General features: G+C 32.0%; 4 protein-coding genes across 4 annotated transcripts; 2 read left to right on the forward strand and 2 right to left on the reverse strand.

Moving 5' to 3' along the window:
• The first annotated feature begins 522 nt into the window (after positions 1–522).
• On the forward strand, positions 523–1,628 carry LOC124445231. Its single transcript, XM_046995937.1, has 5 exons — positions 523–547; positions 599–724; positions 797–916; positions 1,007–1,093; positions 1,217–1,628. Exons 1-5 carry the CDS (start codon positions 523–525, stop codon positions 1,390–1,392), a joined length of 534 nt encoding a protein of 177 aa, XP_046851893.1. The 3' UTR covers positions 1,393–1,628.
• LOC124447397 (transcription factor IIIA-like) lies at positions 1,499–5,260 on the reverse strand. The gene is made up of 11 exons (XM_046998300.1): positions 5,060–5,260; positions 4,404–4,504; positions 4,246–4,330; positions 3,976–4,061; positions 3,825–3,901; positions 3,634–3,714; positions 3,505–3,551; positions 2,986–3,114; positions 2,765–2,857; positions 2,397–2,429; positions 1,499–1,974 (listed from the first exon to the last, which is right to left on the reverse strand). The coding sequence occupies exons 1-11, from the start codon at positions 5,150–5,152 to the stop codon at positions 1,936–1,938; spliced, it is 864 nt and encodes a 287-aa protein (XP_046854256.1). The 5' UTR covers positions 5,153–5,260; the 3' UTR covers positions 1,499–1,935.
• A 288-nt stretch (positions 5,261–5,548) lies between these two features.
• LOC124446479 (gem-associated protein 8-like) lies at positions 5,549–6,797 on the forward strand. The gene is made up of 3 exons (XM_046997328.1): positions 5,549–6,076; positions 6,183–6,230; positions 6,313–6,797. Exons 1-3 carry the CDS (start codon positions 6,013–6,015, stop codon positions 6,510–6,512), a joined length of 312 nt encoding a protein of 103 aa, XP_046853284.1. The 5' UTR covers positions 5,549–6,012; the 3' UTR covers positions 6,513–6,797.
• LOC124446478 (WD repeat-containing protein 19-like) lies at positions 6,620–21,607 on the reverse strand. Its single transcript, XM_046997327.1, has 51 exons — positions 21,465–21,607; positions 20,748–20,839; positions 20,427–20,492; positions 20,181–20,248; positions 20,044–20,104; positions 19,665–19,717; positions 19,272–19,317; positions 19,141–19,201; positions 18,817–18,888; positions 17,923–18,003; positions 17,488–17,568; positions 17,364–17,395; positions 17,147–17,228; positions 16,830–16,921; positions 16,470–16,537; positions 16,337–16,399; positions 16,152–16,237; positions 15,952–15,978; positions 15,746–15,860; positions 15,551–15,654; positions 14,456–14,578; positions 14,171–14,237; positions 13,692–13,774; positions 13,512–13,592; positions 13,275–13,341; positions 13,088–13,188; positions 12,887–12,952; positions 12,694–12,731; positions 12,460–12,557; positions 12,091–12,152; positions 11,956–12,024; positions 11,776–11,817; positions 11,494–11,603; positions 10,931–10,988; positions 10,786–10,856; positions 10,603–10,678; positions 10,419–10,501; positions 10,128–10,268; positions 9,911–10,000; positions 9,746–9,833; positions 9,557–9,593; positions 9,349–9,458; positions 9,181–9,249; positions 9,028–9,105; positions 8,807–8,948; positions 8,593–8,672; positions 8,242–8,323; positions 7,748–7,898; positions 7,378–7,501; positions 7,003–7,079; positions 6,620–6,935 (listed from the first exon to the last, which is right to left on the reverse strand). Exons 1-51 carry the CDS (start codon positions 21,480–21,482, stop codon positions 6,818–6,820), a joined length of 4,050 nt encoding a protein of 1,349 aa, XP_046853283.1. The 5' UTR covers positions 21,483–21,607; the 3' UTR covers positions 6,620–6,817.
• Positions 21,608–21,623: the final 16 nt, after the last annotated feature.

Below are 21,623 nucleotides of genomic sequence, written 5' to 3' on the forward strand. Positions count from 1 at the left end.
TTCTATGTTTATTTATATGCTTGTCTGAAAGAATGCCTTTACAACATTGCCAATCATAAAACTTTTATGTATTTAACTATTTAAAATTTTTCTTTATGGTATTCGGATAGATGTGAAAAGAAGCAAGGCCAATCTTGACATTTTGGGAGATGTTTTTAAATCTTGACGTTGTCTAGTCCTCAATCGTTTGCATCAATAAACATGTGCACGATAATATTTATATCACTGCTTAATCTTTACGAACTTTTCGTTACTTGGACAAAACCTGTACACTACGACATGTTGAAATAACGTTTAGTGTGAGAGATACTTGTTACAGAAATCTAGAAACTAAAAATGGTTGGCGAAGAAGCAATCGCTTGCTGATTTTTATTGGTTAATTCTATTTCGCAAAGAATTTCGGGAAGAATATTTTCGTTATTTTTCATTAGTTACATACACTTTTTTGCTTTCAACAAACGCGAAATATGAAGTTTCAAGAGCAAGTCTTCAATTAAGGAAGTTACACTTAAAGCCATAGTAATGTTTATTGTCGTTCTTTTTGGAGGTATGTGCAGTCTCATTTTGTAATCTTGATATTAAACTGCTTCTTCCTTAGGAATTTTAAATACCTATGTATCCAAAATTCTGTTTTTAGATTCACAACAAGAGCTTTTCAATCCAGACTGTAGAAATATCAACCTGATTGAAAATATAAAGAAAAGATGCAAATGTCGTGATAAGGGTACCTGTCATTTTTGTGTTTCGTTCTTTAGTTGTTTAGTAAAAATTGCCGGTTAAAAAAAATTTCCACTAGATATGATTGATTTAGCTGACGAAAGTGGTTTGGTCAAAAGTATGAATGAAAGACCTAGCGAACAGTTAGCAAGCGAGTATTTGGAATGCCGAAAAACTTATGTTTTGGTCGAAGTAAAACGTAATTTTAGATTGCTAATTCAGTTAAAACGAAGTTGCTTTTATAGTAAAACAAAGTTTTATTTTCATTTAAATATAATCTCAAACGAAGGACGTCTTGAGGGTGCCTCTGGACATTTGTTTAAATCATACAAACCTCTACTGAATGGATTGGATGAATCTAATCCAGATTTTATTGGTATGTGTTAAGACAGGGTAAAATTCGCTAAAATATAATTATTTATGACGATATCATGTCACAAACACAGCTTTTCAGCTATTTTCAGCAAAAAATGGTGTAAGACCCTCTTTGCAATTTTAGCTAAAATCGCATCTCAGAATCGTGCGGCAGCAAACAAAGGAAACAAGTCCCCGAAACACAACTCTTCCAATCGGCAAGCAAAAGGAAACCCAAAAGTCCATAAAAATCTCTCAGCAACTGTGAGTGTATCATCTACAACACGATCGAAATCGATAATGTACAAGAAAAGACCTTAGTTTTCCCTTTTACGACTTTTTTAACGTTATTTAAAAAAAATGGAGAAGTTTCTCATTACTATTGTAAAACATTTGAAGTACTTCAACATAACAAACATCTCCATCATAACAGCACTATAAATACTTTATTATAACCAAAAATTACTTCATCAAAATCCTAAATAATAACTGATGAAAGCAAACATGGTTAATTACAAAAACATCGTAGAACACAATCACGATGGACAATCTAACAACTGAGTATGTTCATTTAATGAAACGCCAAAGGAAGTCATTCCACTTGAACACAACACATTTGATTGGGAATCGTCAACTGTCAGAGGGAAAAAGTTTGTTGAAGAGTCGGAAAGATAACTTAAATTTAAAATCTTTTCTTCACTTGTATCCAAAGTGGTGTCTGGTGTTCCTTTTGTGAGAGACGTCATATAAGTGGGACTAGAGGCACTTTCGTCAGGTTCTTTTACTGACTCACTTGAATCTTCTTCGTTTGGATCAACGTAAGTCACCGGAAGATCACAAAGTTCACCATTATATCTTGAAAGTTTAGCAGCTAGTGATTTTACTTCTTTTTTGTCTTTTGACCTACAGATTCAAAAAACAATTACAACTAAGGAAATAATAAACATGCCAATCCAATCAACTACAAACACAGCAAATAGCCAACACCAGTACTATATAACACCCCTCATCACCCCAAGCTTATAGACAATAGAAATCTGCTTTACTGCATGTTTAATGCTTCATCACATATAAAAGATACAAGTTAGAGTTGCTTTAGTGTCAAATATGTCTGTTTTAAATATTCTTTTCTTCTCCTTGCTCTGGTTAAAAATGTTGTAAGAGATAAAACAGAAGGAGCAACACAGGGTAAAAATTAAATAGTCTCCCGATAGTAATGTAAAATCCAAGCATAATTCTTTGAAAGTGACAACTACATAATCTCCATTAAAAATGACAACAATAAATCATGAGTTGACAATAAAGAAGTCTTTTTTTTTACGTACCTCATGAGATGCCAAATGTTCTTTCAAACAAGACTGGAAAAAAAACAAGAATACATTAAAAATATTTTGAAATTTAGTTATCATGTAGATTACTAACCAATTATTGAATAAATTATAAAATTATGTAATCTTTGAAGAATTAAATGAAAGTGTGCATTAAGTGGAGACAGCGATGATGATTGAAATAATCATATGAAAAATTTGATACCATATTTCCGTAACTTTTAAACATTTTGTTATAAACATTTCAAAAAGTATTTTATAATAACCAAAAGTAAATTGTTTAATGTTCTACCAAAATGCTCAACATATGGCAGTCTGAGAGAGTCTGTGAAAATAAAAAGAACAAAAATGAAAATTGAACATACCCTGTAAGAATACTTTTTATCACATCCTTCAACTGGACAATGAAACTTCACACCATTATGAACCACTCTGATGTGCTTGTTCAGATTTGATCCCTAGAATTAGACATATGTTATGCAATAGTTAATAGAAAACTGCTACAATAAGGCTAATGATGACCATGGCTACACATCAATTGCACTACATCATGGGATTGTAATTGATACAAAGTACACATACGTACCTTGCTATATGTTTTACCACATCCTTCATAATGACAAACAACTTGCACAGGTACTTTTGGTTCTTTAGGTTTTTTAGGTGGTTTGGGTTCTTTTGGTTTAGTATGCATTTGTTTAAAATGTTTCTTGAACTAAAATAAATTATAACATATAAAAGACATTAACCAAAATGATAAGCCTTTAACTTGGAATTTGCTTAGAGCAATAAAATTTTTTTTGCAAATTAGCAAGTACAACAATAATTTTTGTTTAAGACGTTTAATGTAAACGAGAACTTTTTTTTTTTCAATGCATACATGTTTCTGCATACCTATGCCATCTTCCGTCCAGAATAATGAATGAAATATTTTTACGAACAATGAAGATGGCATAAGTATGCCGAATCATGTATTCATTGAAAAATTAAAAAGTCTTTGTGTACATTAAATGTCATATTTCAATCATGCTGCAACAAAATTAAGTAAATTTTTGTTTAGATTTAAAATACAAAATACATGCTTTTATTGTTTGAAAAATCTTACCGCAGCAACATCAGGGCATACAACGTCACATTCCTTGCAACTTACAACTAAATCAAAAATGAAAATAGAAACTCAGGAAAAATTATCACTCAAAAAAGCAACAAAGTAAAATAAAATATTTTCAAATACTTTTATGTGATTTTACATGTTTCCTATATTCCAACCATGATTTTACTGATACACCACAACCCAAAATCTTACACTTGAAAACTAAAAAAGGAAAAAAGAAAAACTGCAAAAATTGGACATACGTAGCTTCACAATTGTGAAATCATTCCTATAAACATTTATGTTAAAAAATCATCAATAAGCCGGCATACCTTTTTCATGGCATTCCATATGACGCTCAAGATTTCTTTTGTTGCAAAACACCGATGAACATCCTTCATATGGACATCTTTCAAATGAATGATAAGGATTAAACAAAAGCAATATCCAACATAACATGCATTTTATGTTATGATGACATACTTTAGTGTAATTGGGTTGTGCATTTCTAAATGAGCTTTCAGTTGTTGTTTCTTTCTAAATGCCAATTCACATCCATCATATGTGCACTAGAAAGGTACACAAAAATTTTCTTTGGTTCTCAATACTTACAACAAATAAATAGGCATCAATAATTACAACAAATAGTGTTTGTTTGCTTGTTGAAATGTTTACCAAGTACATGTGATTATTGGTACACAAATATATCATAAATAACCTTCTATTTAATTACATATAACAATTTTACACTACCTTATGAAGGGCATGAGCACTTTCATAATGTCTTCTCATAGTTCTTTCAAGTTTAAACCTCCGTGGACAGTTTTCATCTGCACATCTATCCAATGTTAAAATACTGCATTAGATATTTATTGAAATTAAGCATCCTCATATATGACAAACATACTTACTTGATATGGGCGACTGTATTTTGAGTGTGAGACATCATATGTCTTTTGGCTTGATATTTTAGTAGAAAATCCTTATCACAAAGCAAGCATTTGTATGGACGCTGAAATAACAAAACATGTCTTGTAAAAAATATATAAAATTGAAATACAAAACAAAAAATAATATATATTACGTCAGTGTTGATCTTGATGATGATAAGTTAACCTACAAGATTGTACTTAAAATGTTCAAATCACAAAACTAAATTTGGGAAGGCTACTGTTGATCAAAACATTATGAAAAATAATTTGGATAAGAGAAGATATAGACGAGCTGTATGCACAATTTAAAACCATGGGTGTTCACATTGAACAACATTGACATGAATGTCCCACATGGAGCACTGACACAGACTTAGGTCCATGTAGTGAAGCACTGTAAGTCTAACACAGACGTCCACGTGGAACGCTGGAAGGGACGTCCGTGTGACGTTTGCAAGCAAGACTTGTTCACTGAATTCTCATTTATGATAAAATTATAAACGCAGTGATATTACAGCAACGAAAACTTTACTCTTTGAAAATAACTTTTAATAGATCAAGCTACGCTATAGCGGCTGCTTGTTACTATATTTATGACTTTAACTCTTTAATAACAAATAGAGAAATACACTCACCACACCAGAGTGTATGCGCATGTGATCCTGAAGATACGAATACTTTTTAAACAATTTACCACAAATAGCGCAAGTTAAGGATTGAGGAGCCATTTCGCATTAAAACTGTCTACTGGAACAAAATCTTTTCCTTGGCTAAAACGTAAATAGGTGAGCTTTTCATATCATTGGCATGTGAAGTTCCGAAGTCCTTCCAAAATCTACTATTTCAATTATGAGCCCACGTACAAGATCCAGCGGTTAGGCAATCGAGGGCATCAAGGCAATCCAGGGGCATGCCCAGAGATTATAAATAATACTCTATGAGAGCAAAGTCCATAGTATGATCGGTTGTACCATAGGCAAAAAAAAAATCACTTAGCTAGCTAAATAGTTTAAACAAACGGTAAATCTCCCAATTTCATCGTAACAGACCGTGCACCGCATTCCGACACGTAAATAAAACAGTCCACGCGAGATACACGCGGTTGTACTTGTGTTCCCTGGTTCAATCAGGTTCAATGATTCAAAATAAAATATGATCTGGCATCTGTAAATAACTTTGAAAGTATATTTTATACATTATTCTAGATAATATTTTCAATTTTCATTGTAGCCGGAATAAAAAATTATTAATCAATGTCCAACGATCGCTACTCATCATCAAACACGAGTTACTGTCACGAGTTTTTGGAGAATTAGTTAAATTACTGTTGTAGTTTTAAAATGAATGGAAAACACAGTGACCTTTCTGAAGCTGAATGGTGTCAAACTTGTTTCGAAGAGCAAAGATTTAGAGAAGAAAGATTCTTGTTGTCAACAAAATCTAGTCAAGCACATGAATCCTACAACTTTAACACAAACCAAACCGTGACTATTAATACTTGTAGAAATGAATACGATAGAGTTCTAACATCACAAGAACAAAAGATGAAGAATCAGACTACGAGGACAGCGATGATGATGTATATGAAATGGAACTCAACAGTGATTTTATAAATTTTCTTGAACAGTCAGCAAAACATAAAGAAGAAAGGAGTAAGTTAGAATCTCGAAGTCATATGAAAAGAGTTATTCATAAGACTAATAATGCAACAAAGGCATATTTTAAATGATTATTGGAATGGTTTGCATTTATTTTCAGAAAAGCAAAAGGAACTGATGAAGGCAGAGAATAATGATTATATTGAAGGTAATCTGACAAAAACACTATATTACACATGTTTTTATTATGCCTAAGTCTAAATACTAATGTTTATTTATTACATTAACAGTAAATGAAGTAGTAATTGAGGCAACAACTTTAGCTCCAGATCAACAGCAGGGTGTATTGCGAACACAAGAAATGAACATTTTATATGGACCATATGCTCATAAAATTGAAAGCTTAGAAACATCATTACAGTTAAACTTTCATATGAATGTAGACATGAGACATCCTGTTCTCTGGCCAAGTATACCATTAAGGTTTTGACTTTTAACTTGGCCTGAAATAATTCTATTGCTCATCTCATTAAATTTGTTAATTTCAAAATATTTCTAAGTAAATACTGAAAAGGCTAGAATGTGATAAAGCAAATATGCACTGCCACTTTTATTGTATCTTTATTTTTATCCTTTGGTCTTTTAACATAATAATACTTTATATCATGTTATCATAATGTCGACACTATTTACATTTAACATATGTACAAACATCGAGCAATGAAATAAGCATGTGTTATTTATAAAATAAATAAATTTGAAATTAATATCTAAAGTTAGTTGTGAAGCTTTGTTTCAAGCCTCAGAATCCTCAGATCTCAAAAAGGAGTTAATATTTTTGATCAATTTTATATCATTAAAGGATATTTTCTCAGTGCACATAGGACACATTCCTTCGCCACCTTCTAGAAAACTGAAAAAGACAAACAAACATGGTATTGTAATCAAATTACTTCAAATGCAAATGTATACTATCCAACCTTTTTAACTCAGAATATAATGCAGGAAAGTTGCATTTTGGACATACAGACCAATCATCTTTCAACATATGTCTCCCCTAAATTAATCACATCGTTAGGTAAAATACACAACAAATTAATTCACTTTTGCTAAACTATTCAAAGTGACAATAAACTTATGTAAATCATTTTGCCACACCATACTGCAGGCTTGCATCTATTTTTGTAAAGCCTGCATATTCCATTTTACCATTATCATAACAATTATCATTTGTCATAATCAGGAATGTAACAAGTTCAATTTGTTTTGAACTAACAACAAAAAACTACGTAGGTTTAGTCATGGTCTGGACAAGGCAAAAGTAAAGTTATAAATGTTGATGAACAAGTGATTACCGTAATTATACAGTATGGAATGTTGTTTTTACATTCTGGACAATCAAGTTTAGTTTGTGGAAGTAGGTATTCACAATATGGACAAGCATCCCTTTCCTCTTCCTCTTCTGTTTTGTCAGGTTTTCTTAATAAATATAAAATCTCTTCATCAGAGACATGCCAAAATTTGCTATTTAAAAGTACAACAAAAACCCCACTTTATAGAATTGTATCATCAAAAATTCACATAATATTGTACTTCATGCTTATAAAGTTACGTCTTGCAAACTGTTTAAGTTCTATGACAGTCAAATGAACTAACTAACAACACATTTTACATGCCAGGATGTGTAAAATTATGTACAGCACTAAGTAACAAACATATTCCTACCTGACAATTTGTTCAATTTTTTTCTTATATTTCAAGTCAACTTCTTTTCTATACTCTGGTCTCATTAACATGGCTGCATAACTGAATGACGAGTTTCTTAATGAGGCACGATGACATTCAATCACAGTGGATGTCAAGATTGGAACAATGTCTAATTTATGAAGAACAATAATTGATAATATCAATACCATTATTCAGCATGTAGATAGGCCTCCCTGTGTTAATAATCATAAGCAATGCTAATCGTTTTTAACCATGATAATCATCCCAAACCATGTTAATAATCATAAACTGTGTTAGTAATCGTAAACCATTTGCCATAGTATTAATAAATAATTGTGTAATTATTGTAAACCATTTCAAAAGTCGTAAACCATGTTAATATTCATAAACTGTGTTAATAGTCACACAAACTATGTTAATAAATCGTAAACCGCGTTTATAATAGTAAACCGTGTTAAAAATCATAAACCTTGTTAAAAAAATACACTTACGAGTTGGAAACTTGCTGATATTATTTGAAACACGAATCAACATTCGAGCGCCTTTCAAATGATCACCGCGTTTCACATGAACCTGAAAACAAACAAAAGTCAAAGCTGAAATGTTTTTTTTTGTGACATTGTGTGGTTTCGAGAACAATTTGGAGAAAACAAAGAGTTTCGAGATGTCAATTTCTCTTTTTTGAATCCAAAAGATTAGGAACAACTTTCCTTTATTAGGATAAATGGAAAGTAAAACTACTTGTGTTGAATACATACGCATTCAATACACGAAATTGTGTGTTCTTTTACATTAATTTCTCCAAACACGTGAAAAATAGAGTATAACTGTAGATAAAGCACCTTGACTAAAATATAACTGTGAAGAATCATCAAATTTTGCTTCATTTCTGCTGGTATGTTGATCTTGTGTTGAAGAAGTTCTGAAAACGTGTGTGATTATCAACAATTTACAGCAAATACTTACAAACAATTAAAAAAAATATATGTTACAGTTTTATTGTAAGCTATTGAATAACTGTGAAGTAAGTGATTCGTCTTTCCAAAACATTCTTACCCTGATACATAGCAAATAAAACATCATGAGCATTTCTATAGTTTCCTGCCGATTGATCTTCTCGTGCAATAATTATTGCTGTTTTTGCCGCTTCACGATATTGTTCCAAAGCCATGTAGATACGAAACACATATTTTGCATCCTGACGAGAAACATGAATAGTACATTGAAATAGCTCTTTATTCTGTTTTTGTATAGCTACGCTCATGGCCATATTTTACCTTTGGTATTCCATCTGCTTCACCCATAAGGTAATCAATAAGTTGATGAATCAAACCATCATCCTTTGCTAGACCAACCTTGAGAAACGAAACAATAAAATTGAATAAAATGGCTAATTAAGAAAAGAGTGAAAATTTCAACCGTCAACTAACCGTTTCAATGGCTAATTCGATTGCTTGACTCTCCTCATTCGAAGGACATTTCAATAGATGTTTTAAAGCCTAGGAAAGCATCAATAGATTGACAATACTAATAAAATACATTTTAATTTTACGACAAATAAATAATGATTTCGAGCGTCCTACAGTTTTTTGACCAACCTTACTATATTGTCCAGCTTTAGAGAAGAACTTTCCAGCGAGAAAATGTTGCTTCTTTTGTTCAAAATGCAGCGCAATACTGGAGTAATCATCAGGAGTACAATCGTCACCTATAATGCATCAATAAGATTTCATTTTTTAGAGTTTCTTAGTGTAAAGTATTCTGGGAAAATTCATGGCGTTCATTTCTTTTAAAGATTTAACTCACCAATTATTTCAGCATATTCCTCCATTTTATTGTGAACCTGTAATTATATTTTAATAGATTCAAACCTTGCTTGTCTGAGGCATGTAAAAATTGGGATAGAAAACACAAGTTAACTACAACAAACTCGGAGAGTAATCAAATTGAGCTAGAAATTACTGAACGAATGAATACACGCTATATATCCTTTACCTGAGCCGTTTTGAAAGCTTCATTATTGCATTTTGATAGTACCAGAAACTGAATAGCCGAGTTAAAGTCGCCAAGATTTTGAAAAAACCTGTTTTAAAAAGATAATGTTAAGTCAAACATATACATTATGACAAATGAGGTCAAAACACAAGTCTGTCCTCATACTTAGCAACCATTTTTGCTCCTTGAACAGATTGCGTTTCTCTCACAATTCTCACAGCTTCCTCGGGATTGCGAAGAAAATCCAGCTGTATTCTATGAAAAAGGTAGATAAAAGACGCTATCTGGTGAATAAAAGCTGGTCAAGTTTTGTACAAAGGGAGAAAAACTTAGTGTGAGGAAAACGTGAATCATTCGCAAGTAAATGAAGATCATTTTTTACCTGATTACATTATCGTAATCTTTAGCAATTTCATACGATTTAGCCGCTTCTTTATAGCAACCATCAGATTCTTTGGCTTTAGCATATTGGATATGCAATTTAGGCGATGAAACTTTTGAAAGTACTGAACCAACTTTGTTCCTACATGACAATACAATTCAAAACGCACAAATGAAATTTCTCCCAAACAAATAAGAAAAACAAATATAGCCATATTTTGTAACCATACATATGTTGAGATTACTGGACAGACAAATGAAGTTACATTTAAATTCTATCCGAGATTCTCACCAGTTCTTAGTCTTCAGATAAACTGCCGCAGCTTTGTCCCAGTATTCAGCCTTTTCATACATGATCGCAGACTCTCCGTATTGCTAAAATATTTCAAAAAGCTTAGTTAATTTATTGAGAATGATTTTCCAAATTTTTACTTCGCGGTATTTTCCTATATAGCTACAATCAGAAAACCCTTTACCTTAATGCTCTCTAGAATACTCGCACATTCTTTTTTCAATTGATGGTTTGAACTATTTGTTGCAAGACCTACACCACTACACATTAAAATAACATGTATACATAAAAATTCATTGTGCGACTTCGATCTATACACGATCACAACATACATGCTATGAAATCAAATAAAACAATTTATATTTACCGACGTATATCACCCATTCTTATGGCCATTCTTGCAACACCTCCTAAACATATTTCATTGTGTTCTTCATCCTATATTCAAAAGAAACATTTAAGATCACTTTCACACAATAGTATAACGAAACAGTAGTGGCGAAAAATTGTACCTTTGAAAGTTTGGTGATGCCTTTTTCGTAGTGTATTAATGCATTAACATAGTCACCACTAAAGCAATGATAGGACGAAAATCAGTTGAATGGAATACAAATAAGGGAATACGTAAAAGAAATCATTAAAAATAGAAACGAGTGACTGGAGTGAGGTTAGTGGAAATATAGTGAAAATTAGTCATTGGAAATCTGAGATCTCAGTTGTCGGGTTCAGCGTACGTATTTAAATAAAGTTCAATTGCCTTATTGATAAGTCTATATACGTAGAGTATGTTGATACATAACATATATATATGACTGTATGTGGTGACTCTACAATACAATCCATACAATGTGTAACTGTACGTCCTGTGTCCCAAGTGCAGGAGTCACCATTTTAATATGGTGATAGCCGGGAGGGCACATTGTATATACACTTTGTATATAATAGTCAATTACAACATGCACTTTAATTTAAATCCAGAAATGTATAGGGTAATACAATATTCTTCATTCAGTGATCAAAACATATTGATTGGACATACTTTGATGTATAATACACAGATAATTGCAAAACATACGTAAATTCTAATTGATGAGCGTATTCACGAGAAATGAAAGGTATTTGATCGGGAGCAAGGCCCTTGGCAAGCTCCAGAGCTTGGTCCCAATTCAACAGATCTCTACGCATCTACATAAAAATAAAAAGTCATTGAGTAAGGTAAAAAGATGCAATTTAGTGAGAACACGTTAAGGTTGTTTTCGAAATCTTTTGATTTACTGTAGTCATATATGGCTTTAGTTATTCATCATTGCAAACTTAAACTTAAACATTCTCCAACTTAAAATAATAATTTTCTCACCTCCAAAGCAGCCAAAGGGTTAGTGGAAGCCATAAAGAGTTCCTAGAAAAACAGAGCGGCGTGAATGATGAAAATATTCCGTATATTCTTGGAGTAATAGTTGACAAGCATGTCGTTTCACAGTGGTTGAGTGAATTTGAGTGCAGTTGAGTGTACCTGAGTGTACCCAATTGTACATACCTGAGCAAGATCATAGTTTTCCATAAGCATAGCAACGTAGCCAGAGAGAAGATTTTTGTCTTCGATCTCCTTTAATTAAATTGATGCATCATTAAAAAAAAAAAAATCAACTCAAACTTTATAAATATAATGAACCTTGATTTCATTGAGCGATACAACAATTCCAACATTTTCCAACTTTTGAAATACTCTGATCGCTATAAATGAAAATGTGATACGATGGATCATTGAAGAGTGCATTTAAAACAAATTTGCAAAATACGTAAGTCAGAGGCTTGAAAAACACATTACACAAACTATACTCTTATAATTTTAAAGCATTACATAAGATCAAATCAAACAATGAAAAGAATATGGTTTTGAAGTAATGAACAGGATTTTCGTGTGTTTTAGTTAGGGCTTGACCGGATAGTGAAGTAAAAATATGGTTTTGAAGAGGCGAACAGGGTTATCAACAGGATTGTGTAATAAAAATTGCATTTATGCGGTGTTAAAATATCATACCAACTTCAATATTGAGATTTTCAAGTGCACGTCTTCCAAGTTCCAACCACGTATCTTGATTGTCGATGACTTGACTGATTGCCCAAGCTTCATGAAACCTGCCACAACACAAATTTTATAACTCTGACTCGTTGACGTCATCCGGTAATACTTAATATGACGTCATGCTATTAGATCTAGTATGACATCGCCACAGTAAATTTCTATGATCAGTGTTTATTACAAAATCCGTACCTCAGTAGAGCTAAACATTGTTTGCACGAAGCCAAAAGCTGTGGTAAAGAAAGCACATGTGAAATATTACTGTCTACATTTGTTGACCAGAAGACAATTGAAGATTACGTACAAAACGGGAAAAAAGGGAAATGTTCATTCCACTAAGTTCTGTATGTTGAGCTAGTTCTCTTTCATGGAAGCTTTTTCTTACCTCTTCAACAGGAACATCTTGAGGTTTATCTAGAAACGAGTGACTTCTCAATCTAATATTCAATGTCTTCAAAGAAAATAGAAACAAAAAAAAATGCTCAGTTTTGACGTTGTTAACAACATTCATCTTTCTTTAATTTTCTCACGATAGAAATTATATGATTAATAAATTGTTTGATTTAAGTTAAATATGAAAGTTAACCTTGCCACTTTGTGTCTGACAAGTGAGTTCACCATTGTAAAGAACGAGCGGATAGTGAGCATAAGGCAGCTTAGTTGTATCAACCAGCCTACATCTTGGACCTAATGACAGAACAATGCATCTGTGTGTGGGCAAAAATGACAAAAACAGAGCCATGGATTTCAACATATATGGAGTATATCACTACCTTGAAGAGTTTCACGATAGAAAGCGTATGTGTAAATTTTTTCTTCATCAAAAACACAAAAAATATCCTGTAAACCAATGAAAATACAGTATAACAAATGAATGGTAAACACAATCACGTATAAGGTCACATTTTCCCACCATACATGACATGATGAGCTTTGATATCAAGACAAGCAGTGTCGTTTATAGATAGATTATTTGAATAACGAATAACTATTTTCAAGTATCAAATCACCTTGTCAAAAGGGTAGCTCTCCCAAACAACTCCATTGACGCTGTGAGAAAATTCAGGAATCTCATATATTGAATCATTTGCCTTAAACAAATGATATCAAAGGTTAAAAGGATGATTTATCTACACATCCTTAATCTTTACAAATACAATCAAATCTAAACACAAGCACATGGATTCTACCGGGCAATAGACAAAGCCATCGCTTTTATCGTCCAAGAATACAACTTTTGTGCCTGTTTGGTCAGCAAACAACTTACGAATACCTAATGGAAAAGGAATTAAAGCTAGGTCTTAGAATTCGTTTAAGCATTATTGAAGAGGACAGGATGATGTATACACAATAATGAATAATCAAGAATGAAAAAATTCGGTGAAAAATAATTGTCAAACGATTCAAAAAAAACTTATTGGCAAAAAACTATGGAATAAAACTATCACAGATCATATTTTTTACAAAACAGTTTAAAATTCTTTAAATGTTAAAATATCTTTTTCTTACACTTTTATTGTTTTATATCATTTATCTCAGACCGAAATGTAGCGACATGTGTCAAAAATAAAACGATTGGAAAAAGCAGTTTTGTCAAAAGTTTACAATCAACTACAGTAAATTTACATTAAAGTTGGACAAATACCAGAGGCTTACACTACGTACATACCAACAACATGACGAAATTCGTTGACAAATTTCCAGTCTTCGATGTAAAAATAGTGCAAGGAGCCATTCTTAAACACAAAATATTTAATAAATAAGAAAAAAAGCAATAAACTGCTTGGGTTTGGTTGTATACAGCAGATCTCTGGGATCCTGGTAAAGTATATAAGCATAAAGATAAAAATAAAAATCATAATAAATACTCTTCAAAATGAGAAGTCATGTGACATGTCAAGTCCCTTCGTCTATGAATCAAATGCATGAAATTATTGACGACAAATTGGCTTACGTCTGTGGCATAAATTAAAAAGTCTCCAGTTAAACCAGCACATGTAATGTTTCCATCCGTTTTCTTTTCAGGAAATAATTTTGTCTCACGAGTATTACTACTATTCATGCTTTCATTCTCGATCTAAAATGATAAAGTTACAGTATCACTACTATTCATGCTCTCATTCTCGATCTAAAATGATAAAGTTACAGTATCACTACTATTCATGCTCTCATTCTCGATCTAAAATGATAAAGTTACAGTATCACTACTATTCATGCTCTCATTCTCGATCTAAAATGATAAAGTTACAGTATCACTACTATTCATGCTCTCATTCTCGATCTAAAATGATAAAGTTACAGTATCACTACTATTCATGCTTTCATTCTCGATCTAAAATGATAAAGTTACAGTATCACTACTATTCATGCTCTCATTCTCGATCTAAAATGATAAAGTTACAGTATCACTACTATTCATGCTCATTCTCGATCTAAAATGATAAAGTTACAGTATCACTACTATTCATGCTCTCATTCTCGATCTAAAATGATAAAGTTACAGTATCACTACTATTCATGCTCTCATTCTCGATCTAAAATGATAAAGTTACAGTATCACTACTATTCATGCTCTCATTCTCGATCTAAAATGATAAAGTTACAGTATCACTACTATTCATGCTCTCATTCTCGATCTAAAATGATAAAGTTACAGTATCACTACTATTCATGCTCTCATTCTCGATCTAAAATGATAAAGTTACAGTGGATATGAAACTTGAGAAAGGACAAGTGAATTCGTAGAGTCAGTGTTGAAGTGCCAAATGAAGTGAGGAAAGTTTCTGGAGAAAGCGTGTTCACATTGGGTAGCAAGTATGTGAGACAAAAATATTTTAAAGTATGAAAAATCTATGTAATAAAAGTTGTGAGAATACATCACTTGAACAGAATCACTACAGGAAGTTTTGAACATGGCGCATGCGTGTTTATTACGTTATATTCAGGTCTGTATAGTTCAGCTTGTGTATAACTTATATTTCAGTCGAGGAAAGTGTCTGAAAACTGGGGTATCATTTATCATGCATACAAGATATGTTGTATAACTTACCAAATGTAGTTGAACACGATTGTCAAACATAACAGCAGCGTAATCTGTATTCAAATACATCTTTGAAACGGTACCAAGATATTCTCTATCTTTTAGCATCTCAACTGCATGCAAAATAATTTATTTGATAGTTTATTAAATTTATTCATTTGATTTGCAGTTATTGTTTCGTAATATATAGTAAGGCAAACAAACCAGCTTGATTAAATACATAAAACCAAGCGCGATTATTCATTCCTACGACCAAATTGTAGGGACCAAGAGCTATAAATGTTGGCTCAATTGACAGATCCACCAAAACTGGTCTTTCCTGATAAATAAATAGAAATGATCAACCGAGATGCACTTAAAACTATTCAAAATATTTAATTTTACATTTTTGTTCTTATGATGTAGATTACCTGGTTTACACCATCCATAATGGTAACCTTAAATCAAAATAAAACAACCTTGCTTTAAATGTATGTACATGTTTGATTGCATTAATTATTGATGAGTATTTCATAAATTTGATGAATAATCTCATGTATACGAATGTTCCGAATACTTTAATTATGTTAACGACATTGTTCTAATTATGTTAATTAATCACCATACGTACCTCTCGGAGTGAAGTTAAATAAGCAAGACGTGTAAGATATGAATCACCCAGTATAGGTAACAGTGTTAAATATACGTGAATTGCACCTAAAATATTACAGTAAAGATATTTTAAAAATAACTTAATGAAAACATCACGAGTAAAGTTTGATGAATTTTTAGCAAGACATACGAAGATTTTAATACCTTTCACTGTGCTAACAGCAAGGAGTTGTCCATCCGCTGTCCACTTCATCTTATCAAGAGGCCCTAAAAGAACAGTAAAATAGTTAACTAAATGCAAAAAATACAATGCAAGTAATACAGAAGAATCTCTAACCACCAGCATCTTCGATTGTAATGATTGAGTAAATGTCCTTCATTTCAGTAAGATCGTGAATCTTAACACTAAAAAAGTAAGCTTACATTGTACTTAATGAAAAGCAAGTGTCTATCAACACAAGTATCTATAGTCCGAACAAAGGATGGAGATGGACCTTTACATTTTAGAAAGAGGTGTGTGAAGACTACTATGATAGAACAGTACATCGATCGAGTGTAATAAAAAATAAAATTTATGAATACATGACAATGTCACGATCGTTTCACCACATAAAATTTCACAACGATGACATCATTCATGTTCAAATAAACTTAACAAAATCAACGGACGTGATTGAATCATCTATATAAAATATACCTGTTATCACCACATGACGCAACTTTATTGAGTTCTAATGAAATATCAATATCTGTCAAGACATCTTTATGATCACGTGTTTGAAATAATTCCTGTGTACAAATGAAAATCAAAACATAAAAATACATTAATATGTAGCTAAATGATAAACAGTTTTGTGGACATGAGAAATTACACGAAAGGTGAAGTGAATTATAATTAGCGATGTTTGAAAGAAAAGGATGTTTTTCTGAATTGTAGTATGTGCTTTACAAAGGAAATAACGAAATTCTTAAACTTTCTGGGAAGCAAGCTCAAAACAACAATGTCCAAAATACCTGGCCAATTTCTTTCAAATGAGTGGAAATCACAACGAAAAACCCGCTACCAAAACCTATCATGATGTATCCATCGCCAAACCTTTTAAAAAGTTTTTAAATATGTTATAGTTCAATGTAATGATTATATGTATTTTTACATAGCTACAATAAAATATTTGACCAATCTTCTGAACCAATTATTGCATACATAAGACGATACCGACATATCACTTACCATCTGTATGACGCAATGTTGCCGTACTTTGCCTAGAGTATTAATGTTATTGAAAAATAAACAAATGTAGCACCTTATAGAAAGTACGAAGAAAAGGAAAAAACACTGTATGTTTGAAAAATACCTGAAATGCAAGTTCAATAGGATTTTCTGGATCATGAATATTAAAAAGTAATAGAGTTTTTTTGCCAACAACCACGCTAACCTAGTCAATACAGTATACATAAATTAAAATAAAGTAAGTAGACTGGATATTCGTTCTAAGCAAGAACTGTACACCAAAATCCTTATAAAGACGGCAGGAAATTTAAATTTAAGTTCTGCATTTCCATCTTTTGAATGTTATGACCAGTAGATATATATTCTTTTGACAAATGTTCTAGTGAAAATGGGAGCTTGGTTTCAAAAGGTAACAGTTCTCATTATAATGTTTAACGGCACAAGACGTTCAGAACATAATTTTTTACATTAATTGTCTAAAACAGACTTATTTGAAAGGATATCTAGGAAGGAAGCCAAAATAAAAACTATATTTATGCAATATTAATTAAAGACGTACTGTGTTATCTCCATTAGTCATCCTTTCATCTGTCTTCATTTCAGAGAAATATATCATTGATGGATCAGATCTCAACGATGTCTGCAATAAACCAATGATTTTGGTAATAGCAAAATTTAATATGATTGCAGACTTATAATTTTTTTTACTGATTTTTCTTTTAGTTGTCGTTAAATATCAACAAATGTAAAATAAATCGGAAGAAATACATTCCATTTATAGCATTCCTTCCATTACCATTTACCATTCCACCTGTCACATGGTACCATTTATCCATTCCATTCCATTTACTGTCCACATGGTACCACCATTTATAACTACACTGTCACATGGTACCATTTATAACTTTACCTGTCATGTTTTCATTTATTCCTACATCTGTCACATGGTACCATTTATAACTACATCTGTCACATGGTACCATTTATAACTACCTGTCATGGTACCATTTATAATTCCTGTCACATGGTACCATTTATAACTACATCTGTCACATGGTACCATTTATAACCCCATAACTACATCTGTCCATTACCATTCATCCATGGTACCATTTATCATTCCATTACCATTCTACCCTGTCACATGGTACCATTTATAACTTCATGTCCATTCCTTCATTCCATTCCTTCCATTCCATTCCACTCACATGTCCATTTATTCCTTCACCTGTCACATGGTACCATTTATAACTCCACCTGTCCATGGTCCATTTATCCATTACACCTGTCACATGGTACCATTTATAACTACACCTGTCACATGGTACCATTTATAACTACACCTGTCACATGGCACCTTTCATAACTACACCTGTCACATGGTACCATTTATAACTACACCTGTCACATGGTACCATTGTTACATGGTACCATTTATAACTACAACACCCACCTGTCGCATGGTGTCACCATCAATATTAGAGATTGTTAATATTTTATCTTCTGATCCCAAAGCAAGTAAATTCTATAAAAATTGTAACACGACTTAAGTAGAACCTCTAGTTAAAATTTGCCTTGCTACTTTAGTGACAAAATATTCAGTGACACTAAAATCAGTTGATAATATGTGACCGATGTGAAGTTCTGTCCGTCAGATAAACATAAATGTACAATTGATTTCGCGATTGTGAGTACAATTGATTTTGCGATTGTTAATTAAAAGACGATACAGGGAAAATAAACTTTCTTGCAACTTTCTTTGCTGTAAGGGACTGACCTGAGAATTCCAAGCTCCACAAATTATTTTTTTGGTATGTTTTCCAAGGATGGGAACTTTTCTGAATTTCGAAATTTAAAAAAACAACTAAAAAACGTCAAAAATTTTATTTCATATTGTTTAAAACTAACCTTGATGTTTGATGATTATAGATGAGAAGATTTCCTTTCATTGACCCTGATGAAGGTAATACAACATGAGCACAAACTGAAAATCGTAATCTATATGAAATATATCTATTTGTAAAATAACAACAATAAAATACGTGTGCCTAATGATCAATAACTGAGTAAACCTGAGTTTGCATTAGCCTGTGTAAACCGATCTAAGCTCAGACAATTAAATCAATCAAAGAGAGTTTGCAAATCAATCATAAAACATTTGTGACAACTCGAGTCTTGAGCAGGACTCGAGTCTTTAGCCTCAGCCTTACATTGATCTGCTCTCAAGTTCTTCCAAAGGTCTCCTTGGTTTATATAAAATCCTAATACAGACATTAAAACATAAACCCAAGGGATGCTTACCAATGGCAAGATAATTTCCAACCATAGACCATGAAAGAAATGTCAAAGTATCTCTAAAATAATATTATGCTTAAACTGTAAGATTAAAAATAGTTTATTCTCACATAAAAAAATATAGAACACTGATTGTGATAGCCTAATGCTATGCATGACATGGGAGATCATGGATGTAGGAATTGAGGGGGGGGGGACTCATATTCATGTATGTATGTTATAATTCTTTGAAAATAATAGATTTCAAGGAAGCATGTCAAGCATATATGCATACTACCCCCCCCCCTCTTCAATTATTAACCTTCCTACGCCCATAGGGAGGATAAACATTGCAAGAGAATGGCACAAGTCAATTTGTGTGATAATTATATCAACTAGCAAGTACCTTAATCCACTCTCAAGCTGAGTAATTCTTCTTACATTAGCATCCCAGAGATAAATAATAGCTATAAATATAGACTTGTTATCATGATGCATAAATAAACAAACAAAAATAGAATTCAAGCCATTTTGATTTTATACCTGATTTATTATCATGAATAATTCCTAATGTGTCACCATCTTTATCCCAAGCTAAGCCAGTACAAAACCTGAAGAAGTTAAAATCACTGTTATGTATGTAGTTATTGGCCGTTTCTCAGAGTACATTTCAACGAAACATTTCAAAAATAATTCTTGGTATCCGATAGCAAATGAAATATTTAGCTAATAGATCAGTTTTCATACTAATTATGAACTTTAGAAGTTAATAAAGAACTGGGAAAATACCCTGGTAAATTGATTTCATCCACTAACTCTCCATGACGATCAAAGATAATTACCGATCTGCTCACTCTGAAATTGACATATTTGTCAAATTAATAAAGTACAAACCAAAACAAACTTTAAAAACTTAAAAATTTTATTATTCTATGAATAAATCAGGGTATTCTTGTACACATACATATACAGGAAATAACCATACCATTATCAAAATCTACCACTTAAATCTGTATTGTTCATGTACATGAGAAGATTTGCATGATTCCAAATAATCTTATTCACCACTCATGTTAGCAAAAAATATTAAACAGCGAGAGATCTTCTTACCCAGCTGTAGCAATAAAATTTCCTTGCTTATTTTGCCATTCATATTTTACAAAACTCCCACCATGGACTCTTTCTGGAACACTGAACACACGCTAAAACAACAGGAACATTTATTTTGCAAAGTAAGTTGCATAAAATCCCAAGTTTGTATGGCTTTGTATCATGGAATGAAAGTGTTAATTCAGTATAAACCATGTCACTTTGAAAGGTAACAATTCACTTAAGTTGAAGTGTCAATTACCAATAAAACCATTTCAAAATGTTAAATGTTTTCACTGTTGTCTTTCTCATTTTGTGTCAATTAATTACGTATAACAAAATGAAATGCCATTTTAATACTTGAATTGATACTACCTCCATAAATATATGGGATGTATACGAATTTTCTATAAATCATAAAATCAATTTGTTCGATTGACGTCTTGGTTGTCAGCAAGATAGTAAATACTTTAAAAGTTTTTAAAATCTCATATTTTTTCTTCGTGAAAGTGAAAAACTGAAATTGTCACATCTGATAAAATGCAAAACAAAATATTTCATATTTATGCTGCATAGATACAATTCGCGATAAATAATTAATAAATACAAGTTCAAGGACTCCATTGGAGTGAGCGTATTGACAATGATGTATGTATAATGTACATAGTTTCATAACAAATTACCCAAACGCCATATCGTTAAGACATGAAATTAAACATTTTCTTCAACATTACCTACCTTCATTGTATATGTCATAAGACACTGAAACGCAAAGAAAAAGTTAGAAAATGTCAAAATCTTCGATCTTCCCACATCCCCGCCATACCGATTTAGTGATTTTTGACAATACTCAAGTCTCAAAGTTTGAATGTTGCCATGGAAATGAGTTTTTACGAT

Source organism: Xenia sp. Carnegie-2017, unplaced genomic scaffold, assembly GCF_021976095.1.
Source record: "Xenia sp. Carnegie-2017 unplaced genomic scaffold, XeniaSp_v1 HiC_scaffold_22, whole genome shotgun sequence".
NCBI classification, from domain to species: Eukaryota; Metazoa; Cnidaria; class Anthozoa; order Malacalcyonacea; family Xeniidae; genus Xenia; species Xenia sp. Carnegie-2017.

Bases quoted from the DNA above. Each gene is read 5' to 3' on its own strand.
- LOC124446479 (XM_046997328.1), top strand. From the start codon at position 6,013: ATGGAACTCAACAGTGATTTTATAAATTTTCTTGAACAGTCAGCAAAA. The intron at 6,077-6,182 runs GTAAGTTAGAAT...ATTTATTTTCAG, and splicing joins AAAACATAAAGAAGAAAGGA to AAAAGCAAAAGGAACTGATG. The intron at 6,231-6,312 runs GTAATCTGACAA...TTACATTAACAG, and splicing joins GAATAATGATTATATTGAAG to TAAATGAAGTAGTAATTGAG.
- LOC124445231 (XM_046995937.1), top strand. From the start codon at position 523: ATGTTTATTGTCGTTCTTTTTGGAG. The intron at 548-598 runs GTATGTGCAGTC...CTTCTTCCTTAG, and splicing joins TATTGTCGTTCTTTTTGGAG to GAATTTTAAATACCTATGTA. The intron at 725-796 runs GTACCTGTCATT...AATTTCCACTAG, and splicing joins ATGCAAATGTCGTGATAAGG to ATATGATTGATTTAGCTGAC.
- LOC124446478 (XM_046997327.1), bottom strand. The intron at 17,396-17,487 runs GTATTTTTCAAA...TTAATACTCTAG, and splicing joins CTATTGAACTTGCATTTCAG to GCAAAGTACGGCAACATTGC. The intron at 15,655-15,745 runs GTTTGTTTGCCT...TTTTGCATGCAG, and splicing joins TTATGTATTTAATCAAGCTG to TTGAGATGCTAAAAGATAGA.
- LOC124447397 (XM_046998300.1), bottom strand. From the start codon at position 5,152: ATGGCTCCTCAATCCTTAACTTGCGCTATTTGTGGTAAATTGTTTAAA. The intron at 4,505-5,059 runs GTGAGTGTATTT...TTGTTATTTCAG, and splicing joins TGCGCATACACTCTGGTGTG to CGTCCATACAAATGCTTGCT. The intron at 3,715-3,824 runs GTATGCCGGCTT...TTCCTTTTTTAG, and splicing joins TATGGAATGCCATGAAAAAG to TTTTCAAGTGTAAGATTTTG.